The 27,345-nt window shown below is 42.0% G+C and overlaps 1 protein-coding gene across 1 annotated transcript in view; it reads right to left on the bottom strand.

Moving 5' to 3' along the window:
- fstl1b (follistatin-like 1b) overlaps positions 1 to 27,345 on the bottom strand; it is a 121,055-nt gene that overhangs the window by 33,105 nt on the left and 60,605 nt on the right. Inside the window, exons 3-4 of the mRNA XM_041211654.1 lie at positions 18,878 to 18,979; positions 973 to 1,102 (exon numbers count right to left, since the gene is read on the bottom strand). Of these exons, the coding sequence (XP_041067588.1) occupies positions 973 to 1,102; positions 18,878 to 18,979 (232 nt within the window). The remainder of the gene's footprint in view (positions 1 to 972; positions 1,103 to 18,877; positions 18,980 to 27,345) is intronic.

Genomic DNA, 27,345 nt, shown 5'->3' with positions numbered 1-27,345 from the left:
CTTCATTGCAAGAGGGCTTGAGTACAGGAGCAAGGATGTCTTACTGCAGCTATACAGGGCCTTGGTGAGACCACACCTGCAGTCTTGTGTGCAGCTTTGGTCTTCTTACCTAAGAAAGGATATACTTGCCATAGGGGGAGTGCAGCGAAGGTTCAACAAACTGATTCCTGGGATGGCAGGATTATCATATGAGGAGAGATTGGGCCGACTAGGCCTGTATTCACAGGAGTTAAGAAGAATGAGAGGGGATCTCAATGAAACATATAAAATTCTGACAGGGCTGGACAGACTGGATGCAGGGATGATTTTTCCTCTGGCTGGGGAGTCTGGAACAAGGGGTCACAATCTCAGGATACGGGGCAGGCCATTTGGGACTGAGCTGAGGAGAAACTTCTTCACTCAAAGGGTGGTGAACCTATGGAATTCTCTACATAGAAGGCTGTGGAGGCCAAGTTACTGAATATATTTAAAGAAGGAAATAGATAGATTTCTGGATTCTAAAGGGGAGAAGGGGTATGGGGAGAGAGCGGGAGTATGGCATTGAGATAGAGGATCAGCCATGATCATACTGAATGGCAGAGCAGGCTTGAAGGGCCAAATTACCTACTCCTGCTCCTATTTTCTATGTTTCTATATCTTGAGGCATGACATGAAACTTCATATAATGGTCCATGTTCTTAATATTGCAATCCTGTCACAATGAAGTGCATGCTCTAGTTGCAGTTGTTACTAATTGGGGAAAGATTCGGGCATTATTCTTAAGGATATATAAGAACTGGTTTTCATCGGTGTGGGCAGAAGAAATAGAGAGTCTGTGCCTGTCATCTTTGGGTTTTATGAATAAACCTATGTTAAGGAAAGATTGGCTCTAGATTCCTCCTTTACTCAGTGAATGAGCAATGAATTAAAACACATGCTGCTGTCCCATGTGAAATGCTGAACTCAAAAAAATGATTTTTTTCCCTGGCTTACCTTCACAATGCCCATCATGAGAGACCTGTATCTTCATGCCAGTTAGACATGCATCACGGTGAAGCTCACAGTGGTTGCGGTATGTCTTCCCATTGCTTCCACACACCACCCTCTTGTGATGTTTGCATTCCTAAAAAATAATACACATAGCTGCATTAGAAAACAGCAAGAGCTCTTTCTGCTGGGAAATCAGGGTCTGTGTACTCTGGCTCACCAAGCTCCACCTCAGTCATTACAACGGAGATCAAAATCAAGAACCATACCTGAGATCACAAACACTATAGATTTTTTAAAAATAGTCCAACATATTTCTGAAATACCTAGCTAATCTGCTCAACAACCTAAATTTATTTGATAACTGTTTCCTATTAAATAAATTACGGATTGGCCTAGCCTGTGACACCCAAAAATAAATCACAATGCACCATGAGTTTCGCACATTTCATAATGTGCTGATCTTGCCTTCATCATTATTTTTCAATTGGCTGAATTTCACGATTCTCCCTGCCCCAAGTGGGTTAGGTGGTGGTGGGGGTTGCGCAAAATCTGGTGGGATGGCAGTGAGGGGGCATTATGCCTGTCACCTTCCCGCCTCCAGTAGCATTCCACCGGCAGTGTGGGAGGTGGCGTGCGGCCCACCCGCCCTTAGGCTTAATGTGCTCTTACATGAACGATGGCCGGTTAAGGGTCCCTTCCCACCACCACTGGCATTTTACCCAGCATTTATTGCCAATCTATAATTGCCCTTGAGAAGGTGGTGGTGAGCTGCCTTCTTGAACCGCTGCAGTCCATGTAGTGTAAGTACACCCACAGGGCTGTTCAAGAGGGAGTCCCCATACCCCTTGGTGCCTTTAGAATCCAGAAATCTATCTATTTCCTTCTTTAAATATATTCAGTAACTTGGCCTCCACAGCCTTCTATGTAGAGAATTCCATAGATTACCAATGACAGATGGGAACTTCACCACCTGGGGAGGCTGCCCAGTAAAGCCTGTTGGCCACCCAACAAACCTGAGGAGGCTCCAGACTAGGCACCCTCTGGCCCACTGACACACTCCCCCGCCATTATAGAAGAACCCCCTGCCCTCATAAGCCTGGACACCACCCCCGCCCACATCACCAGGACTTGCATTATTGGCCCTGGCTATCCCTAATCCCACTTACCCAAATTCTGGCCCTATTCCAGGGTCACTGGCCTGGGGTCTGGCTGAAGTTCCAGCAGAGGCCACTGCTCCAAGTGGTTCTTCTGGGACTGAAGAGCTGCCAACCCTTCAACTGGCCAGCAGCTCTTGAAAGTTGGACGGATGCCTCAGGATTGGTTTGCCTGAACCATGTATAGTAGTGTCACAGCTTCCAGGGCAAGCGGAGGTGGCCTCACCCTGAATTTCTGGCCATGTGAAATCCAGACCCTTAAAATTATCCAGTAAGTAGCTGAGGCATATAGAATAAGGTGGTTGTAGGTGTGATACCTAGTTAGTGCTGTGTTAGCTGAATTCAGCCAGGATAACAACAGGGCGGTACAATTTATCCCCCGTGTCCCTAAAGAAAAAAAATTGCTGAAAAAAAGAGACATGCTGTTGAAGATTTTCAGCTTGCACTCATCAGGACAAATGCAAGAATGCTAAATTTCAAAGGAAGTAATAATTTTTACAACATGAGAAAAGGGTGCTTATCGGTTGGCAAGTCAGCTCTACTTGGTCAGGACATATTGCCATGGTGAATGCACCAGGCAGCTATTGTCCCCCATGCTTTTGTTTATTCAAAAAGGTGCAAAGTCTAGACATATTCCTTTTGCCTGCAGAGGACAGGTCCCGATGTATAAATATATGAAGACAACCTTGGGTTCAACAGTGGCACCACCCAAACTGAACAGCCCACCTACATTCATTGCCAAGCCTTGCAAATGAGTACTCTGCCATCCTGACATGACCTGGCCTAAATCTGACTACAAATCCACAGAAATGTGGTTGACTCTTAAACGTTTTCTGAAATGGTTTAAGAAGCCACTGAGTTCAAGGCAATTAGGGATAGACATCAAAAGCTGGCTTTGCCAGTGGTGCCCACATTCCATGAAATAATTTTTAAAAAGTTGTTTTGTGCAAAGTGGTTACTTAAGATATGTTTGTTAGCTGACCTCTTGGAACCTATATCAGTGCACCCAGGAGAACTGCCAACTCTGTTTGGATGTATCCCTGGAGATTTCATCACATGATCTTGCACCCCTAACTGCCCAGCCCCCATGCTCCTATCAGTCGTCCAGGATGTCTATTCTCATGGTGCATCGTCCTCCCCCCACAAAATGTAAAGCAAACAAACTCTGTTATCTAATCAGGTGACGCTTGACTGATAATCATATATTCTTTCTTCCCTCATTTTCAATATTTTTATAACTATTACATTGAAACATTCAAGATGAAAATTATCTGCAATTATATTTAACACCTCTATGATCTTTTTTTCCTGGGTTGGTAGTAGCAATATACAGAAGATTAACCTTTAAGCCCAGGAGACTCCTTATCACCTTCCAAACCAACTACCACTACCTTCTAGAAGGACACAGGCAGCAGACACATGGGAACCCCACCACCTGGAAGTTCCCCTCCAAGTCACTCACCATCCTGACTTGGAAATTTTTCACCATTCCTTCACTGTGGCTGGGTCAAAATCCTGGAACTCCCTTCCGAACAGCACTGTGGGTATATCTACACCACATGGACTGCAGCGGTTCAAGAAGGCAGCTCACCACCACTTTCTCAAGGGCAATTACGGATGGGCAATAAATGCTGGCCTAGCCAGCAATGCCCAAATCCCATGAATGAACATAAAAAAAGCTCAAACTGGAGGGCTGGCAACCCTGGCACCAGGTCTGTGTGTCATTCAGTTCTGTTGAAGGGTCATGAGGACTCGAAACGTCAACTCTTTTCTTCTCCGCCGATGCTGCCAGACCTGCTGAGTTTTTCCAGGTAATTCTGTTTTTGTTCTACATGTCATTTGTTTGTTTAACTGTGGAATTGGCCCAAAGGTCTTTACCTGGTCTGAAACCAAAGGCATGTACAATAATATCACATCACTGGTCACCCATGATTTGACAACGGTTCTACAGCACCCATAATCCAAAAAACCCCAGGCAGCAATTTTAATTTAAAAATACTGTTAACTATAACAGCAGATAAGCACTTGAATGTTCACAGGACCATTCCTCTTTCCACTATTTTAACCAAGCTATTAACCTGTTTAAGTTAAATACAAAGATGAATGCCATGCAGACAACATTAAGCTTTTATCTGTCTTTTATTTATCTGCTGAAAAAGACAAGCATTTGCAACCATCTTCAGCCTGAAGTGCTGAGTGGAGGATCCATCTCAGCCTCCTCCAGAAGTCCCCTGCATCATTGATGCAAGTCATTCGTCAATTCAATTCATTCCACAATATTCCACCAATAGTATTGAAGACTTGTGCTCCAGAACTAGCCACATCCCTACCTAAACTGTTCCAGTACAGTTGGAACACTGGTATCTACCCAGCAATGTGGAGAATTTCCCACGTATGTTCTGTCAACAAAAAGCAGGGCAAATCCAACCCAGCTGGTTACCATCCCAACAGTCTCAACTGTGCTGTATATTACTGAACAGCAAAGTAATGGAAGGTGTCACCAACAGTGCAATTGAGTGGCATTTACACACAGCAAGAGCCTGCTCACTGATGCTCAATTTGGGTTTTGCCAGGGCCACTCAGCTCTTGGCCTAAACATAGGCCAAAAGAGCGGAACCCCAAAGGTGAAGTGAGGGTGACTGGCCTTGACATTGAAGCAGCATTTGACCGAGTGTGACATAAAGAAGCCCAGCAAAATGAGTCAATGGGAATCAGGGGTAAAGCTCTCTGCTGGTTGGAGTCATACTATAAAGCACAAAGGAAGAAGGTTGCGGTTCTTGGAGGTCAGTCATCTCAGTTCCAGAACATCGCTGCAGGAGTCCTCAGGGTAGTGTCCTAGGCCCAACTATCTTCAGCTGCTTCATCAATGGTCTTCCCTCCATCATAAGGTTAGAAGTGATGATTGCACAATGTTCAGAACCATTCGCAACTCCTCAGATACTGAAGCAGTCTATGTCTATATGCAGCAAGACCTGGATAATATCCAGGCTTGGGCTGACAAGTGGCAAGTAACATTCACGCCACACAAATGCCAGGCAATGACCATTTCCAACAAGACAGAATCTAACCATCAGCCCTTGACATTCAAAGGCATTACCATTGTTGAATCCCCCACTATCAACTTCCTAGGAAGTTACCCATTGACCCGAAACTGAACTGGACCAGTCATATAAATACTTGGTTACAAGAGAAGGTCAGGGAAAGGGAATTCTGTGGCGAGTAGCTCTCACCTCCTGTCTCCCAAAGCCTTTCCACCATCTACAAAGCATAAGTCAGGAATGTGATGGAATACTCTCCAGTTGCCTGAATGAGTCCAGCTCCAACAACAATTAAGAAGCTCGACACCATGCAGGCCAAAGTAGCCTGATTGGTAAATATTTCTGGTCTTTTAAGTAAAAGTAAGGCCTTTAGTTTGTGTTTAGGTCTCTAGTCTTTTTTTCTTCTCTTTTTCTTAAAAATAGCTTAAGTATAAGATCAATACTGGTATAAAATAATTAATTACTGTAAAGTGCGGGCATACTAGAATAATTAATTAAATAAATAAAATACAGTAGTAATAGCAGGATGGGTGATGTGTTGCTGCAGCAGCATGTGGGAGCTGCTGGACACCAAGGTGATCCAGAGCAAACACATCTGTTTGTTACTCGAGGAACTTCGGATCCAAGGTGAGGAGCTGGAGTCCAAGCTGCAGACATTGCACCACGTCTGGGGGCGGGAGGATGTTACCTGGACACTTTGCTCCAGGAGACAGTCACACCCCTCAGATTAGGTCATTCAAATTTGGTCTGCAATAGGACAGGAGACTGTGACTGCAGGTAAGACAGGTATAGAGACCCAGGGGTAGTCTTCAAGGAGCCTCGGCCCCTGCAATTGTCCGACAGTTAAGGGATCCTTGCACACCGTGCGGATGAGAGCAGGGTCTGCAGGAAGGATGAGCGAACTGACCACAGCATCGTGCTACAGGGAGCCATTCAAACGGGGAGAGAAAATAGGAATGTCGTAGTGGTAGGGGACAGTATAATCAGTGGGATAGATACTGGTCTCTGCAGCCGTGAGCGTGAGTCCTGAAGATGTGTTGCCTGCCCTGTACCAGGGTTAAGGACATCTCCTCAGGGCTGGGGAGGAGCTTGGAGTGAGAGGGGAGCGATCCAGTTGTCATTGTCCATGTTGGAACCAACGACAAAGGAGGTTCTGCTGAAAGTATGTGAATAGTTAGGAGCTAAATTCAAAAGCAGAACCTCCAAGGTAATAATCTCAGGATTACTATCTGAGCCATCGGCAAACTGGCATACGCTAAATAAAGTCAAGGAGTTAAACGTGTGGCTTAAAGATTGGTGTGGGAGGAATGGGTTTCAGTTTATGGGGCATTGGCACCAATATTGGGGTAGAAGGGAGCTGTTCCGTTGGGAAAGGCTTCTCTTGAACCGTGCTGGGACCAGTGTCCTGGTGAATTGAATAACTAGAGCTGCAGAGAGGGCTTTAAACTAAATAGAGGGGGAGGTTCTGGAGAGGGGATACGTAGGCTTACAAAGCAAAAGGATATGGCAGCCTTGCAGGGCAGCTATTTAGGTAATGATACCCACACTGTGACAGGAAGGGGCAGAATGTACAAACATTAAAAAAAAAACAGCAGCAAATAGGGTCAAAGGGGGAGAAAATGGTAAAAGGGAAAATTAATGGCCCTTTACTTAAATGCACGTAGTACTCAGAACAAAATTAATGAATTAATGGCACAAATAGAGTTAATGGGTATGATCTTATAGCCATTATAGAGACGTGATTACAAGGAGATCAAAGCTGGGAACTAAATATTCAGGGGCATGTGACATTTCAAAAGGACAGGCAGGAAGGAAAGGGTGTGGGGTAGCTTTGTTGGTACGAGATGGAATAAGTAGAATAGCAAGAAATGATGTTGGATTGGGAGATGTAGAATCCATATGGGTGGAGGTAAGAAATGACAAGGGGAAGAAGACACTGGTGGGGGTAATCTATATGCCCCCTAACTGTAGCTATACTGTAGGACAGGGAATAAATCAGGAGATAACGAGGGCATGTAAAAAATGCAGTACATTAAATCATGGGTGACTTTAATCTTCATGTAGATTGGGAAAATCAAATTGGTGGAGGTATCCACGAGCAAGAATTCAGAGTGTATTCGGGACAGTTTCCTAGAACAATGTGCTATGGATCCAACCAGGGAACAGGCTATTTTGCATCTGGTAACGTGTAATGAGGCAGGTTTAATAAATGATCTCAGAGTAAAAAAGATTCCCTTGGAAACAGTGACCATAACATGGTAGAATTTAGCATTCAGTTTGAGAATGAGAAACCTGGGTCAGAAACAACTGTGCTAAACTTAAATAAGGGTAATTACAAATGAATGAGGGCCGAGTTGCCTGGAGTGGACCAGGAAAGGAGTTTAGCGAAAGACAGTTGATGAACAATGGCAGACATTTAATAAAATAGTTCATGACTCTCAACAAGGATATATCCCAGTGAGGAAGGAGGATTCAAGGAAGGGGATAAACCAACCATGGTTAACCAAGTAAGTTAAGGAGAGTATCAAATTGAAAGAAAAAGCATACAATGTGGCAAAGATTAATGGTAAGACAGAGGATTGGGAAAGTTTTAAAAACCAACAAAAGATGGCCAAAAAATAATAAAGAGGGAGAAAATAAACTTTGAGGGTAAACCAGCAAGTAATATAAAAATGGACAGTAAGAGCTTCTTTAAATATTTAAAAAGGAACAGAGAGGCCAAATTGAACATAGGCCCCTTAATGAATGAGGCTGGGGAAATAATAATGGGGAACCAGGAAATGGCAGAGGAGTTGAATAAATACTATGTGTCAGTCTTCACGGTAGAAGACACTAATAGCATTCCAAAAATACTAAATAACTAAGGGGCAAAATTGGAGGAGGAAATAAATACAATAACCATCACCAGAGAAAAAGTACTAGGGAAGCTAATGGGGCTAAAGACCGATAGGTCCCCTGGACCTCATGGGTTGCATCCCAGGGTGTTAAAGGAAGTAGCTACATAGATAGTGGATGCACTGGTAGTAATCTTCTAAGAATCCTTAGTTTCTGGAAAAGTCCCAAAGGATTGGAAAACTGCCAATGTAACACCCTTATTCAAAAAGGGAGGGACACAAAAAACAGGTAACTATAGGCCAGTTAGTTTAATATCCGTCATTGGGAAAATGTTAGAGGTGGTTATAAAGGATGTAATAGCAGAGCATTTAGAAATGTATAATTTATCAAGCAGAGTCAGCATGGCTTCATGAAGGGGAAATCATGCCTGACAAACGTATTACCACCTTTGAGGAGGTAACAAGCAGGATAGATAAAGGGGAACCAATATATTTGGATTTCCAAAAGGCTTTCGATAAGATACCGCACATAAGGCTACTTAATAAGATAAGAGCCCATGGTGTCAGGGGTATAATATTAACATGGATAGAGGATTGGCTAGCTGATAGAAGACAGAGCTGGGATGGGGGGGGGGGGGGGGGGGGGGGGGGGGCGCGTTTTCAGGATGGCAACCTGCAACTAATAGAGTGCCACAGGGATCAGTGCTGGGGCCACAGTTATTTACAATATATATTAATGACTTGGATGAGAGAAGTGAATGTACTATCACCAAGTTTGCTGATTACACAAAAATAGGTGGGAAGGCAAGTGGTGAGAATGACACAACGAGTCTACAGAGAATATAGACAGGTTAAGTGAGTGGGCAAAAACTTGGCAAGTAGAATATAATGTGGGAAAATGTGAGGTTAAGCACTTTGGCAAGAAGGATAGAGGAGCTGAATACATTTAAATGGAGAAAGATTGCAGAAAGCTATAGCATAGAGGGATTTGGGGGTACTCGTGCATGAATCACGAGAAGCTAGCATACAAGTTCAGCAGCTAATGGGGAAGGCAAATGGAATGTTGGCCTTTATTTCAAAGGAAATGGAGTATAAAAAATAGGGAAGTCTTGCTAAAACTATACAAGGCACTAGTTAGACCACACCCTGAATACTGTGAACATTTTCCTTATCTAAAGGAAGGATATACTGGTATTGGAGGTAGTCTAGAAAACGTTCACTAGGTTGATCGCAGGTATGGAGGAATTTTCTTACGAGGAGAGGTTGAGTAGGTTGGGCCTGTATTTACTGGAGTTTAGAAGAATGAGAGGCGACCTTATTGAAACATTCAAAATTCTTAGGGGGGCTTGACAGGGTAGATGCTAAGAGGTTGTTTCCCCTTGTGGGAGATTCTAGGCCCAAAGGGCATAATCTCAAAGTAAGGGGTCACCCATTTAAGACAGAGATGAGGAGTAATTTCTTTTCTCAGAGGGTAGCAGATCTGTGGAATTATTTACCGCAGAGGGCTGTAGAGGTTGGGTTGTTAAGTATATTCAAAGCTGTTGGACAGATTTTTAATCAATAAGGGAATCAAGGGTTATAGAGAAAATGCAGGAAAGTGGAGTTGAGGATCATCAGGTCAGCCATGATGACATTGAATAGTGGAGCAGACTCGATGGGCCGAATGGCTTACTTCTGCTCCTACGTCTTATGGTCCTGTAGCCTGCTCATTTGGCACCCCATCCACCACCTTGAACATTCTCTCCCTCCACCACCGACGAATGGTGGCAGCAGTATGTTCCATCTACAAGATGCACTGCAGCAACTCACCAAAGCTCCTTTGATAGCACCTTTCAAACATGTGACCTCTGCCAGCTATAAGAGCAAGGGCTTCAAATGCATGGGAACACCACCACCTGCAAGTTCCCCTCCAAGCCACACACCTTGGAACTATATTGCTGTTCCTTCACTGTTACTGGATCAAAATCCTGGAACCAAAATCCCTTCCTAACAGCACCATTAGTATTCCTACACCACTTTGCAGACTGCAGCAGTTCAAGAAGGCAGCTCACCACCACCTCTGAGGGCAATTAGGGATGGGCAATAAATGCTGGCCTAGCCAGCGATGCCCACATCTTATGAAAGAATATTTTTTTTAAAATTGGCAACAGTGATTCCTGCAAGATCTGTTGCAGGTCAAACTATCCTTGGATGGATTTTCAGCATAACCTTAGAGTGTGAAGCACTCCACCACTATTTTGAAAACTGAAGCTGAAAAATGACCCTTTAAAAAGGACCTGTATCCTTTAGGGCTTCTGCCCTCTTGAGAAATACAGAACTTTTTTGTTTTTTTCTGGTACCTAATCCTGATTACTTCTTCAATCCTTTGAAGCTCTGATAAATCAAATTTTAATAAATCCACTCCACAGGGCATCCTGATGTTCAAAGAGGCAATTTGCTTATTATATTCCTCAGGAGTTCAGTCAGAGTCTGACATTTATCAACATATTTCTATCACATTTTCTGAAGGGAGCTGTCTATGTTTTGAATTTTCAAACTTGTTTTTAAATTAAATATAACAAACAAAAATATGGTTATTTTATTTTTTTATTTTATGTTCAGCCATACCACTTTATAATTACTATTTGGAGAAATTAGAACACTTATTTTAGATTTCACCTTTTCTTGTCCCACATACATTATTCCACTAACTGAACCACTTACTCTGCAGCTTTTGCACAAATAAAGATCCACAGTCCTGTTCCAACAAACTTTGTACATGGGTCACAAATGTCTAATCACAGATTCAAAGGTTTAATTGCAGCTTTTTAGTTTTGAATGTCAATATTTATTTTGTTGAATTTAAATGATCCTTTCAGCTGTGATGCTACATGAAGTTGTTTTGAGTTTTTACTCCAGGTATTTTTCTTGGGATCAGCATCTCGGGTGAATCCCATAAATGTGCCTTCTCTCCCTATGAATCAATGTGCTTTAATCTGTAATTGTAGTGAGTCCAGAAATCAGACCTAAAACTCTTGTATGGTTGTATCACAAGAACTCACGCGATCTTCCTTGACTTTTTAATTACTGGTTGCATCACATTACCTCATATAACCTCCTTTGACTTTTTGATTACTGGTTATATTACACAACCTCATGGTAATCTTCCTTGACTTTGGAAGGCAGTAGAATAAACACTCTTATTAAGTCATGACTTAGGCTATAAATTGCCAAACAGATTCATTAAATGGTAAGTGGACAAGCAAATAGCAGCAATGACACACTGTAGAGTTATAGTAGTTACCGACCCAGTTACCAGATTGATTCCTGGGATGAAGTGACTGACATATGAAAAGAGATTGAGTCAGTTAGGATTATATTGGCTGGAGTTCAGAAGAATGGGGGGGTGGAAATCTCATAAAAAACCTATAAAATTCTAACAGAACCAGACAGGGTAGATGCAGGAAGGATGTTCCTGATGGTGGGAGAGTCCAGAACCAGGGTCACAGTCTGAGGATATGGGGTAGACCATTTAGGACTGTGATGAGGAGAAATTTCTTCACCCAGAGTCTGTTGAGCCTGTGGAATTCACTACCACAGAAAATATTTGAGACCAAAACATTGTATATTTTCAAGAAGGAATTAGATATAGCTCTTGGGGTGAAAGGGATCAAAGGATATGGGGAGAAAGCAGGAACAGGCTATTCAGTTGGATGATCAGGCATGATCATAATGAATGGTGGAGCAGGCTCGAAGAGCTGAATGGCCTACTCCTGCTCCTATTTTCTATATTTCTATGATCCAACATTCCCGTGTCAGAAGATAGAAAGTAACACACTTTAATGTGTACTGGACCTGGCACAAGATTTTTTTATTCGTCCATGGGACATGAGCATCACTGGCTAGGCCAGTATTTATTGTCCATCCCCAATTACCCTCAAGAAAGTAGTAGTGAGCCACCAATTTGAACTACTTCCGTTCATGTGTTGTAAGTACTCCCATGGTGCTATTAGGTAGGGAGTTCCAGGATTTTGATCCAGTGACAATTAAGGAACAGCGATATAGTTCCAAGCTAGGATGGTGTGTGATTGGATGGGAACTAGCAGGTGGGGCTGTTCCCATGTGCCGGCTGCCCTTGTCCTTCTGGGCAGTAAAGGTCGCAGGTTTGGAAGGTGCTATTAAAGAAGTCTTGCTGAATTGTTGCATTGCATCTTCTAGGTGGTGTACACGACTGCCACTGCATGCCAGTGCTGGAGAAAGTCAACGTTTGAAGTGGTTGATGAGTTGCTTTGTTGAGCTCCTTGAGTGAGCTACACTCATTCAGGCAAGTGGAGAGTATTCCATCACACTCCTGACTTGCACCTTGGAGATGGTGAATGGGTTATTTGCTGCAGAAACCCAGCCTCTTGACGTGTTCTTGTAGTCACAATAATTAAGTGGTTGGTCCAGTTCTGTTTCTTTAAAATTTTTTTCATGGGATAGTAGCATCAGTGGCAAGGCTGGTGTTTGTTGCTCTTGAGAAGGTGCTGGTGAATTACATTTTTGAGGAACTGCAGTCCATCTGCTGCAGATACACCAACAGGACGGTTGGGAGGGAGTTTCAGGATGTTGACCCAGTGTCTGTGAAGGAACAGTGACATGGTTCCCAGGCAGGATGGTGTCTGGTTTGGAGGAGAACTTGCAGGTGGTGGTGTTCCCATGTGTCTGCTATCCTTGTCATCCTAAGTGGTAGAGTTTGTGGGTTTGGAAGGTGCTGTTGAAGAAGACTTGGCAAGTTGCTGCAGTGCATCTTGTAAATGGTAGACACTGCTGCCACTGTGTGTTGGTGGTGGAGGGGATCAATCTCTAAGATGGTGCATTAAGTGCTTTGTCCTGGATGGTGTCAAGCTTCTTGAGTGTTATTGGAGCTATCTAGCCAAGTGGAGAGTATTCCATCACACTTCTCATTTGAGCCTTGTAGCTGGCAGACAGGCTTTGGGAAGTTAAGAGGTGCATTACTTGCCTTAGAATTCCCAGCCTCTGACCTGCTCTTACAGACACAGTATTTATGTGGCCGGTCCTGTTACATTTCTGGTCAATGGTAGTGCCCAGAATGCTGATGGTGGGGGATTTGCCAATAGTACTGTTATATTAAATGTCTAGGGGAAGTGGTTAGACTCTTTCTTGTTGGAGATCAGCACAAACCTGAATATTGTCGAGGTCCTGCTGCAAGCGGGCACGGACTGCCTCATTATTTGAGGCATTATGAACAGAACTGAGCACTGTGGGATCATCAGTGAACATCCCCACTTCTGACCTAATGATGGAGGGAAGGTCATTGATGAAGCAGCTAAGATGTTTGGGCCAAGGGCACTGAGGAACTGCTGCAGCGATGACTTACATATGAACAAATGGCCATTTGGTCCCTTGAGCCTGCTCAGCCATTCAATAAGATCATGGCTGATCTGACTGTAACCTCAACACCACGTTTCACCTACGTCCCCAGCAATCTTTGACTCCCTTGTTAAGTCAAGAATTTATCTACCTCTGCATTAAAAGTATTCAATGACCCTGCCTCCACCGCTCTGAGGAAGTGAGTTCCAGAGACACACACTCCTCAGAGAAAATATTTCTCCTCATCCCTGTCTTAAATAGAAGACCCCTCATTTTAAAATTGTGTCCCCAAGTTTCAGTCTCTCCCACAAGGGGAAACATGCTTTCAGCATCCACTCATATCAAGTTCCCTCAGGATCTTATGGGCAGAATTTTTAGCTCGGTGTGCGGACATGTGTCCAATCTGCCCAAGTGTAAAATAACACGTGATGGCGTCAGGCGAGGAACCCGACATCATCCCACACTCACGCGATATTTTGATTGGCAGGTGCGTGCAAAAGTTGGAAGCATGCCTGCCAACAATTAAGAGGGCAATTAAGTCCATTGAAGTTCCAACTGTCCCCGATTTTTCATGGCCCGTCCAACCTTATGGTTGGTGGACAGGTGAATCTGCCAGGCAGACTTTATATTTTTGACGAAACCTCATCCAATGAAGTTTCCGTTAATAAATAAAAAAGTGTATGGGCAGAATTTTCATCATGTATATGTTCAGGTGACTGATTCTGATGTGTGAACATTTTTTTTCCCAGATTTTAAAATCTTTATTTATTGCTTTTAAGTTCTTCAGCTCCCTGAGGCAGCACTCTACCTTTAGGGAGCTTTCATTCCTTGCTCCCCCACGCCCACGCTTACGTCAGCACCCGCCCTCCTCCTGCCCCCACCCCGGCAGCGCTAAGCACTTCAGCGTGTTTCACGCGAGCTGGCAAATTAATGGGTCGATCGCGGGTGGCGGTCTGTTTCCCTGCCGCTCCATGGTCCACCGATCGCGCCCGCACACTGACCTAAAAATCCTGCCCTATATGTTTCAATAAGATCTTTAAAACTCAAATGAATACAGGTCCAGTCTGCCCAACCTTTCCTCATAAGATGACTGATACCTGGGATGGGGGGGGGTTGAGTGAACCTTCTCTGAACTGTTTCTAATGTAATTATATCCTTTCTTAAATAAGGAGACCAAAACTGCACACAGTACTCCAGATGTGGTCTCACCAACACCCTGTACAACTGTAGCAAAACATCCCTACTTTTATATTCCAATCTCCTTGCAATAAACATCAACATTCCTTTTGTCTTCCTGATCACTTGCTGCACCTGCAAACCAACCTTTTGTGATGCATGTGCCAGGACACCCAGATCCCTCTATACCTCAAGAGCTGTGCAATATCTCTCCATTTAAATGATATGTTGCACTTTTCTATTCTTCCTGCCAAAAGTGGACAAATTCACATTTTCCCACATTATACTGCATCTGCCAAACTTTTGCCCACTCACTTAAACTATATATATCCGTTTACAGGCTCCTTATGTCCTCTTCAGAACTTACTATCCTACCAATCTTTGTGTCATCAGCAAATTTAGCAACCATACATTCGGTCCCTTCATCCAAATCATTGATGTAAATTGTAAATAGTTGAGGCCCCAGCACTGATCCCTCTGGCACTTCACCCATCACATATTGCCAACCCGAAATGACCCATTTGTGCCTACTCTCAGTTTCCCATTAGCTAACCAATCCTCTATCCGTGCTATGTTTCCCCCTATACCATGAGGTATTATTTTGCATAGTAACCTTTGATGTGGTACCTTGTTAAACACCTTCTGGAAATTAAGTGCAGCACATCCACAGGTTCCCCTTTTTAAAAGTTGCTTGTTACTTCCTCAAAGAACTTCAATAAATTAGTCAAACATGATTTCCCTTTCACAAAATTATGTTGATTCTGCCTGATTGCATTGAGATTTTCCAAATGCCCCACTATAACATCCTTAATAGTGGATTCTAACATTTTCCCTAAGATAGATTAAGCCAACTGGGCGGTAGTTTCCCATTTTCCACCTCCCCTGCTTTCTTGAATAGAAGAGTCACATTCGTTATTTTTCAATCCAATGGGACCTTTCCAGAATCTAGGGAATTTTGGAAAATTAAAATAAATGCATCTATGATTTCAGCAGCCACCTCTTTTAAGACCCTAGGATGAAGTCCATTAGGACCTGGGGCTTGTCAGCTTTTAGTTCTAATAATTTTCTCAGTATGCTTTCCCTGGTGATTGTAATTATTTTAAGTTACTCCCTCCCTTTCACCTCAAGGTTGGCTTATTTCAGGGATGTTATTTGTATCCTTTACAATGAAGACAGACACAAAATATCTATTCAATTCATCTGCCATTTCCTTATCATCCATTATTAATTTTCAGAATCTCGCTAGAAAGAGGACCAACGCTTACTTTACTTACTCTTTTCCTTTGTAAAGACCAGTAGAAACTCTTACTATCTGGTTTTATATTTCCAGCTACTTTTCTCTCATTCTAATTTCTCCCTCCTTAATTGTTTAATCAGTCTCTGCTGTTCTTTATATTTTGTCCAATCTTCTTATCTGCCGCTCAACTTTGCAGAATTATACATTTTGTCTTTCAATTTGATACTATCTTTAACTTCCTTGGTTAGGCACGGATGTTGCATTCTTCCCTTAGAGTCTTTCTTTCTCATTGGAATGTATCTTTTCTGAGTATTCTGAAATATCTCTATGTCTGCCATTGCATCCCTTAACCTAGTTTTCCAGTTCACTTTAGCAAGCTCTGTCTTCATATCCTCATAATTGCCCTTATTTAAGTTTAAAATACTAGTCTTAGATCCTCTCTCCCTCAAACTGAATGTGAAATTCAATAATATTATGATCACGGCTACCTAGTGGTGTCTTCACTATGAGGTCATCAATTAACCCTGTCTCATGTGCATTACTAGATCTAGTATAGCCTGCTCTCTGGTTGGCTCTAGAATGTGCTGCTCAAGAGAAACTGACCCGAAAACTGCTTCAAGAAGCAGAGGTGGATCATCCACTCAGCACTTCAGACTGAAGATGACTGTAAACGTTCAGCCTTGTCTTTTATACTGATGTGCTGGGCTCCCCCATCTTTGAGGATGAGGATATATTTGGAGCCTTCTCCTCCAGTTACTTTTTTAATTGTCCACCACCATTGACGACTGGATGTGCCAAGATTGCAGAGCTTAGATCTGATCTATTGGTTCGGGGACCACTGTACTCTGTATATAGCATGTTGCTTCCTCTGTCTAGCTTGCATGTAGTCCCGCGTTTCAGCTTCAGCAGATGGGCAAATCATTTTTACGGGTTCTTGGCATGCTTTTCTACACTCATTGAACCCTGGCTTGATTGTACTGGTAGAGTCAGGGATATGCTGCATCATGAGGTTAGTGATTGTGTTGCAATATTCTTTTGCTGCACTAGAGCCTTATGGATGCCTAATTTTGAGCTGCTAATTCCATTCCAAGTCTATTCCATTTAGCATGACGGTACAGGTCGAGTATCCTTTATCCGTAAATCCGAAAACCAAACACATCCAATAACCATACTTTTATTGAACTGCATTGACCTTTTGCATGGAAAGTCTGTGACCTGATCCAACATGACCTGAGCTGTCAGGAACCTCGTCGACCACACCCAACCTTTAGCACGGGAAGTTTAGTTGTTTGCCTGCACTGTTTACTTCACGATTTTTGTCTGCACTGTTTGCCTTGCAAACCATCTCATACAAGTAGGATCATAGATGGCACCAGGAGTGGGAACTTATCACAGGTATTTATTATTCAGTGGTACATCTTACCTCTCTGGCATTTTATTTATTTTAGAATAAAGCCAGCCTCGGCTTCGGCCACTTTAAGTAGGCCTAGGCCTATATATGGTATCCAAAAACCGAAATTATCTGAAATCCGAAACACAAACTGCCCCGTGGGTTTCGAATGAAGGATACTCAATTTTTAGTGTCCTCAGTGTGAAGAGAGGACTGTGGGTTAGTCATGCTACTGATATGGTCATGGATAGATGTATCATGGCAGGTAGATTGATGAAGATAAGGTCAAATTGGTTTATTGCTCATGGTGGTTGTCCCACCACTTGCTGCAGGCCCAGTCAGGCAACTTTGTCCTTCAGTACTTGGTCAGCTTAGTTAGTGGTGCTACTGAGCTACTCTTGGTGAAGGGCATTGAAATTGCTCACACAGAGTACATTCTGTGCCCTTGCCACCCTCAGTACTTATTCTAAATTGTATTCAATGTGGAGGAGTGCTGATTCATCAGCTGAGGGAAGGGGATAAGCGGTAATCAGCAGAGGGTTCCCTTGCCCATGCTTGACCTGGTGCAGCGAGACTTCATGGGGTCAAAAGTCCATGTTGAAGGCTCCCAGGGTCAACCCCTCCTGACTGTATATCACCGTGCTGCTGCCTCTGGTGTGTCTGTCCTGCCAGTGGGACAGGACATCCTGGGATATAGATGGCAGAGTCTGGGAAATTGGCTGTAAGATTTGATTCTATGAGGAGAACTACGTCTGGCGAGGCTGATGCTGAATGGTCCGTCCTATTTTCTTATTATTTCTTGAAGCAGTTTGATATAACAGAATGGTTTGTAGGCCACTTCAGAGGGCAAGTTAACAATCAACCAAGCTCCTTGATTGGATCTGCTAAAAACACAGAATCACCATAAATGTATACAAACAAAGAAAAATGACAGACAGAAAATACCCACTATCCATTTCGCCTGTCCAACATAGATATGATGCAATATGCATCAGAATACAGATATCTCTATCCACCCAGAGACATGCAATCTCCTGGAGGTGGTGGACAGCCAAACCCAAGCCAATTACTGACAAAAATCTGGCAAATCATAATAACACAAAAATTTTATGGCCAGAGTTGTCTTCGTGACATTACTGGGTTTGAAATTCCTCTGATTTCTTCCCATCGGTTAATGCATTGGCATCAAGTTCCATGGATGCTATTTTAATTAAGTTATTAACTCATTTAAAAAAAACAGGTTAAAATATTGCCCGCAGAAATTTCAACCCTAATGCTGCAGCACTGATCTGTGAAAATCTGTAATCTCCCAGGTTTGATCCCTGCTCAATTCTGGGTCATAACCACTCTTTTCCTGATGTCTTGTTTTTGTTGGATACACAAAGACTGAGCCACAAACAACTACTGAAATTGGCCACTTTATCATGCGAGTCCTTTCCCACATGAGATGGCCAAAAATAGCACCAAGTTGTACTTCACGTGACTGAGAACAGCTTTTCAGCCATCACAGTTTTACCTTCTAGTTGCTACACACGAGTTTGCATGAACTTCCCAGTGGCAGTGAAATCAGTCCAAGCTGAGCTTAACATATTTAACAGAACCAAGCGAATACGCTTTAGAAAATCATTATGTGGATGAAAAATCAATGCTAGTAGTGGCCACCTAACAGTTGAGACTTAATTTTGCTTTCATTCTAGGAACAGGACAACACAAGTGAATAAACTTACTGCAATGCACAGGCATGTGGGTTCACCCTTCTCTGTCACAGCACACTCCCTCCCAGCACCGCAGAACACATTGGCGCAAATCTTCGACTTGCTATTCATTTCCTGTGGTAAAAAAAAATCAACCGTCCACTAAGTCACAATAATTATGCAAAAGTTAAGTAACATTGCATTTATATTTTGTTTCCATAAATTTCCATCAGTTTAACTGAAAACATGCTATAATAACATTTTCATGCCAAATTTCCTTAAAATAGGGTATCTGGAATGGACCAAGGTCTGTTAATTATCATAGGCCTAAAAATTCCATGGAGCCTCTTTGCCAGTAGAAAATAACTTCCAGTGCCAAACCACACTTTGCTGTAACTCCCATTCCAACTTGACTAGGGGGTGAAAGCAAAATTCCTTTAGTGAGGTTAGTATTCCTGAGAGCAAAGGGAGGCTTTGTCATTTAAAAGGCTGAATTTTGCTTTTACCCAGTATTATTAAGTTTTCAACACTAGGTGGCAGTAAAAGACCTTACAACAAGAAAAACAAAAGCAAGATACTGTGGGATGCTGGAAGTCTGAAATAAAAACAGAAGATGCTGGAAATACTCAGCAGATCTGGCTGCATCTGTGGAGAGAGAAACAAAATTGATATTTCAGGTCAAGGACCACTCTGATAACAAACAGACTTAGCCCCTTGAGCTTATTCCGCCATTTAATGAGATCATGACCGTTCCGTGATCTTAACTTCATTTGTCCACCTTACCATGGTGATAACAAAAATCTATCAATCTCAGGTTTAAAATTAAGAGATGATCTAGCATCAACTGCCATTCTAGCATCAACTACCACCCTTTGTGCAGGGAAGTATTTCCCAATTCCACTCCTAAAAGATCTGGCTCTAATTTTTAGACCATGCCCCCCTAGTCCCAGATCCCTTAACCAACAGAAACAGTTTATTTTTTTAATCAGTTTCCCTTAATATCTTCATAGATGGTGAAGGATGTGAAACAATGATTATTTCTTGGAAGAAAGAGATATAAAATAAGAAAATAAGAACAGGAGTATATTATCCAGACTCTTGAGAGACCATTCTGCTCTCCTATTAGACCATGGTCAAATCTGTATGTTAATTCCCATCTACCAACCTTGGTTCCATAATCCTCAGTATCTTTACCAAAGAAAAGGTTATGACCTGGGCATGAATTCTGTAAAAGTACATCTCAAACACAGTGCAAGTAATGTCAATGTGTTAGCATGAAAGGCATGAAACAGTACTGGATTAAACAAACAATCTCCCTTAAATATGAGGTACAATTTGAGCTCAGGTCCTTGATGGCTCTTTTGGGGCTGTATTTCATTGGGAACACAAAAGTACACTTTAGGATTACAAAATTCTGAACTCAGTTCAACCAATTTAAATGCTAACATTTCACTCAATTGATTCCAGGGCCACAACTGTAAGAATCTCAGCTCATCAGTAATAAGAATCAAAAAAGGGACTTTGAACAAAATCTGTATATTAGGCTTAAAGATTGGTATACCACTTTTTTTTTAAGGTCACTGCCTGCCTCTACATCTCTCTCAATGGACGTTCCTTGAATTTGAAGTAACATATCCTGTGCTAAAGTTATGCTATAAACAGAGAGCAAACACTGTCGAGTTGAGTCAACTGTCCTTCACTGTCTATTCTCATCTGAGATCAGGAGCATAACATACCGTGAATTATAGGCACCAATGTTTTTCATGCTGCAGCACAGTGTTCCTCAAAGCTACTGCTTCAATACCACATTATACACAATAGCACAAGCATTACCATCCTACACACAACAGCAATGCACCAGTCTGCTATTAGGAATACCATACCACATCACACTACAGGGATGCACCAGCACACTGTTAACATTAACATAACAGCACCAGTTTGCTGAAAACTGTGCTCCAATGAATTGCTTTGAAACATACATGCTTAATGTGTAAATAAAAGGGAGTTATGATTTCTGGGTGTACAAATGATCAAATCCTGTTACGTAGAACAAAGCCATAACACCAAAAACTTGTATCCATTTAACATCTTTAAAATAGGAAAATGTCTCAAGGTATGTTATCAAAAAACAGTTCACATTAAGCCAAAGGCTGAGATGTTAGGAGCAGTGACTATGACCAAAGAGGTAGATATTAAAGAGTGAATTAAAGGATGAGAAAGAGGTGGTGAGGTTTAGGACTGGACTTCCAGAGCTTAAGCAAAAACAGATAGACCTGCTGAGTTTTTCCAGCATTATCAGCATCTGTGGAGAGAGAAACAGAGTTAATGTTTCAAGTCCGTATGACCCTTCTTCAGAGCAGCTCTGAAGAAGAGTCATACAGACTTGAAATGTTAACTCTGTTTCTCTCTCCACAGATGCTGATAGACCTGCTGAGTTTTTCCAACATTATCTGTTTTTGTTTCAGATTTCCAGCATCCGCAGTATTTTATTTTTATTCCAGAGCTTAAGGCCTGGATACTTGAAGGCATGGACACAAGAGTGGGGTGATAGGAGTGGGGAATGCAAAAGAGGCCACAGATGCAGACTGTGTGGGCAGTTGTAAAACTGGAGAGTTTAGGGTAGGAAAGATAGGGTAGGAAAAGGCCATGGAAAAATATGAACATGAGGATGAGAATTTTAAAAATCAAGGCACTGATGAAGGAGGAACCTTAATGAAGGTCAGCAAGGTGCATGAGTTGAACTTGGTACCAGTTAGGATAAAGAGTTTCTTACAACAGGAATCACTGTATCACTTCTATATTTAAATAGGCAGCATTGCCACAAATGTGCTTAGTTCAGACAGGGTTGTATCCATGAGGATGACTGGGCCAGTGAGCAAAATTTAACAATATGCCCAAGTCTGTAGATAGCACTGTTGGAAGAATATTTCAATGTGCACAGCAGGACTCACAATTCAATGGCAAGCTGCCTGCAGCGATCTCCACCATTACATTTTCATACATCAATCTGGGGTCAGCAGGCCTGACTCTATCCTGCCCCTGCCTCGCTCGAGTGAAAATTGATAATGGTGCTCTTTAAAGCAGGGCAGGTCTGCTACCCAGTTCGGTAGTGAAAATACAGCCCACTGTATTTAAGAGGTGAAAGTGGGGAGGAGGGGAGAAAGGAACTTAAAATAATTATATCACCAGGAAAAGGGTACTGAGGAAACTATTAGAACTAAAATGTTGACAAGTGCCCAGGACCTGATGGCTTGCATTCCAGGGCCTTAAAAAGATGTAGCTGCCGAGATAGTAGCTGCATTGGTTGTACCTTTCCTTTTGGAAAGGTCCAAACAGATTGGAAAATAGCAAGTGCAACCCTTTTATTTAAGAAAGCAGGGAGACAGAAAGCAGGAATCTACAGACCAGTCAGCCTAACATCAGTCATAGGGAAAATGCTAGAATCTATTATTATGAACGTAAAAGCAGGGTACTTTGAAAATCTTAATGCAATCAAGCAGAGTCAGAAAGTAACGTGCAACTTTAAAAAGGGGGAACCTGTAGATGTGGTGTACTTGGATTTCCAAAAGGCATTTGATAAGCTGCCACATCAAAGGTTGCTACGCAAAGTAAGAGCTCAAGGTGTAGGGGGTAACATATTAGCATGGATAGAGGATTAGTTAGCTAACAAGAAGTAGAGTGTGGGCATAAATGGGTCATTATGAATTGGCAAGATGTGATGAGTGGAGTGCCATAGGGATCAATGCTGGGGCCTCAACTGTTTACAATTTACATCAATGACTTGGATGAAGGGACCAAAGGTATGGTTGCTAAACTTGCTGATGACACACAGACAGCTAATAATATAAACTGTAAAGAGGACATATGGAGCCTGCAAAGAGATGTAGAGAAGTTAAGTGAGTGGGCAAAACTTTGGCAGATGGTGTATAATGTGGAAAAATGTGAATTTGTCCACTTTGGCAGGAAGAATAGAAAAGCAGCATGTTATTTAAATGGAGAGAGATTGCAGAACTTTGCAGAATGGATGGGTCTGGGTGTTCTGGTATATGAATCACAAAAAGTTAGTATGTAGGTACAGCAAGTGATTAGGAAGACAAATGGAATGTTGTCATTTATTGCAAAGGGAATAGAATATAAAAGTAGGGAAGTCTTACCACAGCTGTAAAAGGGCCTTGTTGAGACCACATCTGGAGTTCTCTATTCAGTTTTAGTCTCCTTAATTAAGGGTATAAATGCATTAGAAACAGTTCAGTGAAGGTTCACTCGACTGGAATGAAAGGGTTATCTTATGAGGAAAGATTGGACAGGCTGGGCCAAATTCATTGGAGTTCAGTAGAATGGAGAGGTGATCTTATTGAAACATAAGATCCTGAGGGAACTTAACAGGATAGATGCCGAGATGATGTTTCCCCTTGTGGAGGAAGCTAGAACTAGGGGACACAGTTTAAAAATAAGAGGTCTCCTATTTAAGGCAGAGATGAGAATTTCTTCTCTCAGAGGGTCGTTAGTATGTGGAATTCTCTTCCCTAGAGAGCGATGGTGGCAGGGTCATTATATTAATAAATATTTTTAAGGCTGAGTTAGATTGATTCTTAATTAACACGAGAGTGGAAGATTATAAGGAGCAGAAAGGAAAGTAGAATTGAGGCCACAATCAGATCAGCAATGATCTTATGAAATGGCAGAGTAGATACAAGGGGCCAAATGGCTACTCCTAAATCATAGGATTATATATTCATATGGATCAGGATAAATATTTCTTGGTCAGCACAGACACTAAATGTTACTGTTTGTTATCACTGTATGCTACCATTGTGTTTCTGTTTGGATTTTGATTGACAGGTCTCTAAACAGAACCAGCCTAAAGCTGGGAATTAATACGAGAGCTGTTGGCAATTGCTTTAATTCACACAGTTCAACAATTCACTCCACGTTGCAGCTGTGAGCCAGAATTCCACTGTGCCTTGAAGCCTATATATGACTTATAACCTCAATAAATAATTCTGATGACAGCACACAAAGGGTGTACTTCTGTAGTCAATTGCATGGCTGGTGAATTATCTGCTATCATAGAACCTGTTTGATTTTATTCCACTGATGTTATTTTTCCCTTAATTTTAATGAACACAGATTAGTAGTTTTTATTCTGAGCTGCATTTTCTACCAGCTTGGGGAGGTATGAAGAAAGCATGTAGCAGTTCTACTGACAGTGCATACCCCAAAGGTCAAACTGCTCATTGTTCGCCCTGTGACATCCCACTGTAAGAACACTGGGATTAATATCCTGACAAAAATATTCATCACCAGGCTAAACCTTTCACCTTCACTCCTCATTGAAGAACCATCTAAGGTTTATCGCTCATTCTATAGCTAGGAATTAATGATTTGGTTTACTAAACTGTTTGGATTATCTTGGCATTTATTCTACCAACTCAGCCAGGGCCTGCACAGCTACTAAGAAAATGAATTAACTCCTTGTCAATTATCAATGAAGTCAAACATGGCCATGAACTAACTCCTGTTTTCAACCACAGAGTCACAATTATCATCACTTAAAGGTTAAACACTGAGTATGGAAATAATAATTGACAAAAAAAGTGGGGGCTGAAAGAAGTTCAATTATGCGATAGTAATTCAACATTAAAAGCTTGGTGATTTTAAATTTACAGTCCATTATTAATCTGTGAGATAGATACTAATTGGTAAGATCAATTTTAGGATTAAACTCATTACATAGGTGACAAGTTAGCAGCAGTGCTCAGCCAATCTATTAAAATAGATTAAAATCTATGGGCTGGATTTTGGAATGTCACCCAAGGCAGGAATGAAGGAATGCAGGCCTGGAATTTCTTGGTGCCGGTTGACATGCTGGTTTGCTGGCACCTTCCCACCTCCAGGCCATTTTTGAGGAGGAAGGTAGAGCAGGTGGTTACCTGCCTGCAAACAGCAGGTACCTTGTTAACACAATTAAAGGGCCCATTAAGGCCAACAATCAAAGGCTGACTGAAATTTTGCAGTGAGTCTGCAGCATCCAGAGTCTGACCGATCCTGGCAGCAGACCGGGGAGGAGAGGCAGTGCTCCAGGATCAATTCGAGGCCTCCCCAACCTACCTACCCGGTCGAAGCTGTGGCCACAAGCCGCCCTGCTGGGAGGCTCCCCTTCCACAATGATGGTCTGGCAGTTGTGCCCATTTCTTTTTGAAAAGTTTGTAAAATTGCTGAGGGGGGCCACATCTTGAGGCACTTTCTATCTCCTTACCTGCATTGGCAGGATGTAACTCCATCAATATGTTCTCCAGCTTCTGATGCCCACCCACCATCCATAACTGGAATGGTTAGCTGAGCATACCCTCCGGCTATTAATTGGCCATTTCTTAGAAAATGGTTCCCGGTGACTGCTTCCGATGTTGGGTTGGGACCCGGAATCGATTCAGATGTTAGGATCCCAATGCCAAAACAAAAATCCAGTCCTATATGTCAGTGATTAGCATGTTTTATAACGTTTTCCTTATGAGCTGACATGAAGAAACTGCCTTCCTCCTTGTGAGACGTCAGCAATAAATCCCTATCTGCCATCAGACCCAATGCTCTTGGGTAAATTCACTTTCTGCACTGGTTGCTATACCTGAACCAGCTGGATTAAATCTCACCCGCCTTGATTTCACATCCAAGTGACACACATCTACCTGTCTGTACCTGGCAGGTAGAACCACACAATCTTACCTTCTGTTACCTTTCTTTCTCTCTTCTGAAGATGTGCTTCCTGATTTTACAGAGACACCCTTCTATGCATGTTAGACAAAGAACTCCTATACTTTCTACTATAAAGATTACTACCACATCTATAAAAAGGATAAAAACTAAGACCTAAGTATTGAAGAGTTTAGTTTAGTGTCAAAAACACCATCATATATAACTTCAATTTCCAAGAAACTTCTTGTTTTCCATCCCTGATGCAATTTTTTTCTGTATTCATTAGATCTTTCCTTATATTCAGTCTGACTACTGACTTTATTTTGAGGAAATAATATAAGGTAATTCTTAGGACATTTCTTCTACATTATCCTTGATCTTTAACACAAGACCTTCAGTTTTGTTCACAGTAGGTATGGCTTGCTTGTTAAATCTTACTTCTGAACTGAGTTCTTACTTCTGAACTGAGTAGGAGAAAGGAGTATTAAGAAAAATAAAATCCCATTATAACAAAGGTTCAAAAGTGGATGGATCTCACTTCCTAAATCACTGAGCAAGCTGATAATTAAATGTTTGCATCAACAACCTGAGTATTCCTCTTAAATTAGGATTACTGAAAAATGTAATTCTTCACTAAATAGCAAAATGTTGGCTTAAAGTATATAGGGAGCAAGAGTTTCTTAAAAACTGTGCCCAAATGGAGGTGGTATAAACTCACTTGTTCCTATGGCATTTGATACATGACCCAACATTGTTGCATCTTGCTTTTGAGGTTTGCAATAAAAAGTGCAGCTATGTTGGTAGCCAGTTAGATGGTTGGTAGTTTCCATTCCCTCATGTTGGTAATGGTACAGGACTGTGCAGAGCTCAGTGTGCTCAGAGAACCAGGGACCTCCAAACATTTAAAAAAGCTGTAAGCATAAGTGTTGTGTGTTCTGACAAGGGCAGAAACTGAAAGACAAAAGAAACTGTGTTTTCAATGTTACAGTCTCCTACATTGTAATTAAGGCCCCAGAATTTGAGTTCTAGACAGTAATACGCCTGTAATAAGCATCTGCTAAATACAGGGAGACTGGAACTTAGAGGTCACATAATTGAAGAAAAAGAGTCACTGGCTAATGTGCATCATGTGTTTGCTAGTTATTATCCTGTTCCATTTCAGGGCTGCCTAACGTTCAAATAGATCATCCACGCTTGTAGTGAATGTGATTTATTTTCTGCTGACTCAGAAGACTGAACCATTTGGAACAGAATAGCAAAATTACAAGAAGATAAAAGCAAAATACTGCAGATGCTGGAAATCTGAAATAAAAAGAAAATGCTGGAAAATCTCAGCAGGCCTGACAGCGTCTGTGGAGAGTTAACATTTTGAGTCCGTATGATTAGAAGCTTCTGTATTACTAGAAGCTTCTTCTTGTTCTCATTTTTGCTGTTATTTGCCCTCCTACCATCAACCTGGCTGATCTTCTCCACACACTATTGCCCAGCACAAGACTTACTCTCAGGCCTTTTGTAGTGTTGTTCTTCAGCCAATTATTAAGTGGTTGCTATCAAGAGTCCTAGATGGACTTTCCCTCTGGAGGAGAATGGAGGTGGTGTTCAGTTTCAGCTGCGTGAGAAATTCCAGACTGAAATGGCTGTTCACTTATTTTCTGTAAAGCTCCTTCACTTAGAGAAAAAGAATACTAATTCCCCTCAAGTGTGAATACATGAATATACACCCCGTCAATCGCTTGTGGATTTAAACAATGCATCTCATTCAAGTGTGGCTGCAATCTAGATGTTGGGGAGTGGTGACAACAGCA

The sequence above is a fragment of the Carcharodon carcharias genome, chromosome 18, assembly GCF_017639515.1.
Source record: "Carcharodon carcharias isolate sCarCar2 chromosome 18, sCarCar2.pri, whole genome shotgun sequence".
Taxonomy (NCBI): domain Eukaryota; kingdom Metazoa; phylum Chordata; class Chondrichthyes; order Lamniformes; family Lamnidae; genus Carcharodon; species Carcharodon carcharias.
This window is presented reverse-complemented; position numbering and strand designations above follow the sequence as displayed.